The 7,261-nt window shown below is 49.8% G+C and overlaps 1 protein-coding gene across 1 annotated transcript; it reads right to left on the bottom strand.

The window, feature by feature from the left end:
- Nucleotides 1-1,324: 1,324 nt before the first annotated feature.
- LOC124700810 lies at nt 1,325-7,031 on the bottom strand. Its single transcript, XM_047232881.1, has 4 exons — nt 6,230-7,031; nt 4,915-5,076; nt 4,634-4,829; nt 1,325-1,492 (listed from the first exon to the last, which is right to left on the bottom strand). Exons 1-4 carry the CDS (start codon nt 6,977-6,979, stop codon nt 1,410-1,412), a joined length of 1,191 nt encoding a protein of 396 aa, XP_047088837.1. The 5' UTR covers nt 6,980-7,031; the 3' UTR covers nt 1,325-1,409.
- Between the last annotated feature and the right edge of the window lie 230 nt (nt 7,032-7,261).

Below are 7,261 nucleotides of genomic sequence, written 5' to 3'. Positions count from 1 at the left end.
GTTGGCCAACGAATGGCGGCCTGTTCGTCCGCTTCGTGTTTGAAGGTGGTGGTCCTAGGGTTCTTCTTCTGCGAAGATGAAGATTTTTCATCTAGCCGGAGTGTTGAGTTCCGGAAGGCTCCGCCGGCGAATGGAACAGCGCATCATTTGCCTGGAGTTTTGCTGGATCGGGTGATATTCGGTCGCGCGCACCCATGCTTTTATTCCAACCGTTTGGTTCTGGAGGGAGTGGCATGAAGCTCTTTTCTGTGTTGACACCAAGTGACTTTGGATCCATGGTGAACGTCAGAAGAAGAGAATATCATGAAGGCCGGATGGGAGGACTAGCTAAGGGAGGTTCAAGTCTCCGCGGTGTTGAGGGACTTGCTTGGTGTTCGGGCTTCACAACAGTGGTATGAACGTGAGGCCCACACCACGAGTGAAGTTCGAGTCCTACCTTTCGGGGTGAAAATCCAAGATCCGGCCTTAACTGGTTGTACCTAGCAATGTTCTTGTCGGAGGCATTGTTTTGAGAGCGGAGACTAGCTCCAGGGTGAAAACCTAAGATAATTGGTCGTGCGACGACGGTGATGGAGTACTATTCCCTTCTTGGAGGCGTCGCTTTTGGAGAGTGTATTTCAGGTGTTGTCTTGGTGGTGGATGTATTGTTGTTGTTAGGCCTGAGATACTGTAGCAGGACTTTTGTTTCTTAGTTTTATTTTCTCTTTTTTGGCTGTGTGCATCCGTACTGCCATTAGGGTGTTGTGGGTGTAATTGGTATCTTTTGATATTAATATATTCCCTTTACGCATATGGCCATTTTCCTCCACTAGTGGTAGTCGCTCTACTAGTGGCAGGCTCACAGCCAAGCCTAAACGGTGATTCAGCCCTCAGGAGTTCAGGCAGAAGTGTGGGAGGCAATGGCAAGCTGCCTTTTCAGTGTTAACAACCCTAACCCGCCCCCAACTCCGACTCCCTCCCAACCCTAACCCGCCCCCGCGCGGCGGCGCCGCCGCCGGGGCGCCTACCTCCACCCGCCCACTCCAGCCCTCTCCGGCGTTCTGCTCTCCGCCGCCGCTGCCGGGAGCATCGCCAGGCAAAGCCTGGGCGGTGTGGTGGCGGCGGCAGACGTCCTCCTGGCGCCGGTTTGATGGCGACGACGGCGTTCGTCGTCTCTTCCCGCGGCGTCGGTGCAGCGAAGGGACGGCGGCCACAGCGGATCCGGTGACCGCAAGATGCAGCGGCGGTTCCTTTCAATCTGATCCGGTCCCCATGGGGCTCGGGCGGAGGGGATGGGCGGGCGCCTGCGGGCAGCGGCGTGCGGTCATCGTTTGTGTCCCTTCCGCTTCACGAGGGCGCCTTCGATAGGCATTACAGCTGCATTGAAATACAAAAGGACTGGAACGAACATCAAGATCCAACAAGCCATCTTAGTCCTCAGTGGTGGGTGAAGGCGCAGCATCGTGGTCACTAGTTGATGGTGTAGCATCTTGTGGCATATCGAAACTGAAAGCTGCACAATTTTTTTTTAAAAAAAACACACGGTAAGTATGGCTCTTTAATGTCCACGATGATATAGACAGGAATTTCGGATTTCAGGCATTTTGAAGTAGGCGAATTAATATGAAATTAACCAAATATCTTGTCCTATCAAGTCCATATACTGCAGTAAATAGCTTTCTGAGGGCATCATATGGCCATTTTCCGACAATCCTCCTGAAAGTAACCTCCCCCTCCCGTTCGCTCCCCCGGGCGACGCCAGGGGCTCCAAACCCTAGCACCGCCAGCTCCCCCTGCGTCCTCTCTCCCTCCGCTGCTACCGTGGGGATGATGGGTGGTGGCTGGGGCGGCAGCCAACGGTTTCTACGCGCTCTGCGTCTAGGGCAGCGACCCTGGACGAGCGACGGCGACGACTCCTCCACGGCCTCCGGCAATGGAAGGTGGCGGCGGCTTTTGGATCTTGTGCCCGCCGAGATCCATCGTCGGCTTCAGCCGGCGGTGCGAGGAAGGGGGCAGAAATTTGCGGGACGAGGAGGGTGTGGTTGCGGCGGCCGCCGTCCACCGAGTCCTTCGTCGTCGTTGGCCAACGAATGGCGGCCTGTTCGTCTGCTTCGTGTTTGAAGGTGGTGGTCCTAGGGTTCTTCTTCTGCGAAGATGAAGATTTTTCATCTAGCCGGAGTGTTGAGTTCCGGAAGGCTCCGCCGGCGAATGGAACAGCGCATCATTTGCCTGGAGTTTTTGCTTGGATCGGGTGATATTCGGTCGCGCGCACCCATGCTTTTATTCCAACCGTTTGGTTCCGGAGGGAGTGGCATGAAGCTCTTTTCTGTGTTGACACCAAGTGACTTTGGATCCATGGTGAACGTCAGAAGAAGAGAATATCATGAAGGCCGGATGGGAGGACTAGCTAAGGGAGGTTCAAGTCTCCGCGGTGTTGAGGGACTTGCTTGGTGTTCTGGGCTTCACAACAGTGGTATGAACGTGAGGCCCACACCACAGGTGAAGTTCAGAGTCCTACCTTTCAGGGTGAAAATCCAAAATCTGGCCTTAACTGGTTGTGCCTAGCAATGTTCTTGTCGGAGGCATTGTTTTGAGAGCGGAGACTAGCTCCAGGGTGAAAACCTAAGATAATTGGTCGTGCGACGACGGTGATGGAGTACTATTCCCTTCTTGGAGGCGTCGCTTTTGGAGAGTGTATTTCAGGTGTTGTCTTGGTGGTGGATGTATTGTTGTTGTTAGGCCTGAGATATCTGTAGCAGGACTTTTGTTTCTTAGTTTTATTTTCTCTTTTTTGGCTGTGTGCATCCGTACTGCCATTAGGGTGTTGTGGGTGTAATTGGTATCTTTTGATATTAATATATTCCCTTTACGCATATGGCCATTTTCCTCCACTAGTGGTAGTCGCTCTACTAGTGGCAGGCTCACAGCCAAGCCTAAACGGTGATTCAGCCCTCAGGAGTTCAGGCAGAAGTGTGGGAGGCAATGGCAAGCTGCTTTTTCAGTGTTAACAACCCTAACCCGCCCCCAACTCCGACTCCCTCCCAACCCTAACCCGCCCCCGCGCGGCGGCGCCGCCGCCGGGGCGCCTACCTCCACCCGCCCACTCCAGCCCTCTCCGGCGTTCTGCTCTCCGCCGCCGCTGCCGGGAGCATCGCCAGGCAAAGCCTGGGCGGTGTGGTGGCGGCGGCAGACGTCCTTCTGGCGCCGGTTTGATGGCGACGACGGCGTTCGTCGTCTCTTCCCGCGGCGTCGGTGCAGCGAAGGGACGGCGGCCACGGCCGGATCCGGTGACCGCAAGATGCAGCGGCGGTTCCTTTCAATCTGATCCGGTCCCCATGGGGCTCGGGCGGAGGGGATGGGCGGGCGCCTGCGGGCAGCGGCGTGCGGTCATCGTTTGTGTCCCTTCCGCTTCACGAGGGCGCCTGGAGTTTGTACTCTAGGCATGGCGGTGGTGGTCTTCTCTTCCGCCGGAGGAGATCGGCTAGTTGTGTGGCTAGCTTTGGCGGATCTCGCGATCCGTCGTCTAGCTCCCGATGGTGAGGCGTAGCTGCCGGTGAAAGCCGGCCCCGACTTCGATCATGGCGGATGATGGCGGCGCATGTTCGTCGTTACCTTGTGGAAGGCATTGTCTCCGCGGTCCGTGTTCTTCGCCCGGGCCGGGCTGCTCCGAGGAAAACCCTAGACCCGGGTCTCCCGGATCGGACGATGGCGGCGTGCAGCACCGTTCTACCTGTTGGGGGCATCGCTTTGGAGCAGACAACGGATGGTGGTGGTGCTGAGGTGGAGCGGTGTTCGTTGCTGTGTCGGCGTCGTCGAGTCTCCGCGGCATGGTGCAGTGGTGTCTCGGAGACGGACGCGGTGTGATGGACGCGCGCATGATGGTGGTGTCGTATGGCGCCATTCAATGCGATGATCCCTCTTGAAGATGGAATCGAGGAAGACAGCGGTAGAAGCTTCGGTGGCGTGTGCGTTGACGTGCGCCGAGAGTTTACTTGACTGGATGTGCTTCTCATCTGCTATTGGGCGGCCTGGGAAGGCATTTGGTTTTTGGATGATGTGAGTTGGTGTATTGTCACCCCCTTCATCCCACTCGTAGGTTTAGCGAAGTGGCTTCGAGTTTGATCTTTTGTATTGCTTCTTGTAAGGTGTTGTGAATAATCTAATAAAAAAGCCGTGTGCATCCAAGCTTGGGCGATATTTCCCCCATTTCGAAAAAAATAGGAGAGAAGGGTATCATGGGCATCATTATCGTTGAGCAAACCAGAAGCCCCAAAACAGAAGCCAACTAGCGGAGTACAAAAGTGGAAGTAAACTGGTTTAAAGTTGGGAATGCCTGTTTTCATCATCAGTAAAAAGTTCCATAGAATTGAATCGAACCCAAATGATCTACAAGCAATGTTGTATGACAAAGAAAGTATAGATCAACTAATTTAGTTCAAACTTAACAGACATCATAACTCCATTGATGCTAAAGAATAACGGATTTTGAATTCAGAACGATTTGTAAAGGTGATATTCCTGTAACTGATGTGTAATTACAGCAGACATCTTAGAATGTAAAGGTTAAAACATTCTGCCTAGCTCTTAGAATTACTACAAGTAAGAAGACTGCAGAAAACTTGCAAGGCATGGAGAATGAAAATAGTGAACTTACAATATGGGTGTGACTGGTTGACCTTCAACCTAATGTGCTCAGGAGGTATGCCACATGTACTCAAGAGCTTCAAAGTTTTGGAAACCCTATCATTCATCACTTGACATTTGATGTTAACTACCTTAAGGTGTGCACATGCAAATGTTTGTTCTACTGGATCATGGTTTCCATCGTCCACTATTGCAATAGGGAGGCCCTATAAGAAACAGGTCATTTTTGTGTGATCAACCGAATATAAATGATACCTTTACTAATATAGAAATGTTTCATTTAGACCATACCTTAGTGTTATAGAACAGAAGTGTGAGCTTCTCAAGAATAGGTGAGTGTTGGAGGATGCAAACTAGTCCATGTAAGCCATGAGCCACACACCACTCATTCAGTAACAGGGTCTTTAAATTGCCAAATATTGGGCAACGAGTCAAATCCCTTCTGTAGACATACTACAGAAACAGCAGAAGAATACGAATATTCTCAAACTCCATTTTCCAAGTTATATGAGGAAATGATTGAATTCAGTAAAAACTTCAGGTAGAACGTTATAAATTATAATGCAACTTAAAAAGGAGGAAATGTAACCTTAAGCTGCTAAACTATGCCGTTTTGTCCTATCAAGTCCATATATTATTAATTCCTCTGATCGAAGGTGCACACAGACAACAACAACAAATAGTTTCAGGGTTCCAATCAACTAATCAATAATGCATGATTGGACAAAGTATAATAGTTTAGTCACTTAAAGCATAAGATCAAAACTTTGTGTACATTGATATCAGCCCTGATGTTATGTTCAATAAGTTTCTCTCAATCTAAAATTGACATAGTGACTGTACCATCTCAGGCTCTAAAGTCATACAGAAATTAACATAAGTCGATAAATCTTTATATTCCCAGTTGCACAACGTTACCATAAGATCTAAAGCACAAAACCATATTGAAAAGTATAAATCACAGTTCATAATCATCACAAACTAACCATCAGATCCAAAGCAGAAAACCAGCATATTGCGCCCTCCATGTCAAAATCTAGTGCATGTTAGTCTTCTCCTGAGTCAAACATTGTAAACTTTGACCAAGTTTATTACTACCTCCATCCTAAAATAAGTGTCTCACTAGACGGATTTTAGTTATAGATACCATGAGTCGCCGAGGCTGCGACTCAATGTATAGTCGACAAAAGTCGTTGTATAGTCACCATAAGTCGATGTATAATCGCAGGTCGCCATGTTTTTTGGAAATCGACTCGGCGACTATAGAATGACTATTCGGCGACTATACATCGACCCAAAAACCATGATATATAGATACGTCCGTATCTAGAAAAAGTAGAGACACTTATCTTAGGACAGAGGGAGTACCATTATTGATATTTTCTATATACTTGGTCAAAGTTCACAATGTTTGCAGTATTAATATATTTTCTTGATACTTGGTCAAAGCTCACAATGTTTTACTAAGGACAAAACCTATATGTACTATGTTTTGACATGGAGGGGTATTACGATAAGCATACATTTTTATGCATGTCTAAGCATGGAAGAGAACCGGTGGACATCAAACAACAATAAGAGCAGATGGTAATAGTTATAAGCATACCACGTTAAGGTCAGCTATCAACTCCAGATAGATAGCATTGGACAAGCCATTGAGAAGCACACTCCGATAACCACCAACAGGATAACCGTAACAACGTTCACAACTTTGATTACAACATTTCTGCACCTTAGGATTGATAGCATCACACCAGCTCCCATCATACACATATAGCCTAATGAATGCTTTTTGGAGGAATGGCATGCTTTCAAGGATAGGAGCCTCCCCAACAAAATCACTGAGCTCCAGTGAAATAAGACTTGGTGCAGAAATCCAGGTACGGGAACGCAGATTAAAGGAAGAATAACTGGTGATGCGTAGCTGCTCTAGCGATTTGGAAGAGATCTTGTGCACGCAAATGCTGCAACGCTGCATACTTAGACTCTTTAACAAGGGGCAGCTTGAGAAATCCAGAGATAGTTCCGAGTCAACAAGTGCAGAGCATTTTTCCAAATCAACTTCGCAAAGATTTAGGGTCGTCAGGTGGTCAGAGACAAGAGGCACTGTGAGTTGTATACTATCGACGACACCAGCTTCGCACAAGACGTCGAGCACCGGAACCTTGCAGATCAGAGCATACTGGATCCACAGATTGGCGTATGGATATGACACAGCTGCCTCGGATTGACGAACCTGGATCTCGAACTTGTCGAGGGGCAAGTGGCCTCGGAGGACAATGAGATGGTTCACGAACTCGTTGAAACCCTCGGCGGTCTCGAACTGCTCTAAACCGACGAGGCGCAGGCTGGGCATTTTCTTCCAGAGCCCGCGCCACTCGCGGGAGAGCTCGCTGCTCCGCACTGCCTCGTCCGCGGGCAACAAAGAAAGCAAGCGCAGACGGAGGTCGAGGGGAGGGCGCTGATTCGGTCGTCGCCGCTCGCCACAGCCTTATCTGCCATTCTGAGGATCGATCTGAGATTCACACCTCACCTCAGCTACGAGCCGGAAGCTGCGGCAGCCGCCGCCGCCGCTAGGAAGTGGGAACAGAAGACGAGAAACCCCTCTTGGCAGTGTTCCCGGTGGTTGCTCTCACTT

Source organism: Lolium rigidum, chromosome 3, assembly GCF_022539505.1.
Source record: "Lolium rigidum isolate FL_2022 chromosome 3, APGP_CSIRO_Lrig_0.1, whole genome shotgun sequence".
Classification (NCBI taxonomy): Eukaryota; Viridiplantae; Streptophyta; class Magnoliopsida; order Poales; family Poaceae; genus Lolium; species Lolium rigidum.
Note: the sequence above shows the minus strand (reverse complement) of the source record. Positions and strands in the feature narration are given on the sequence as shown.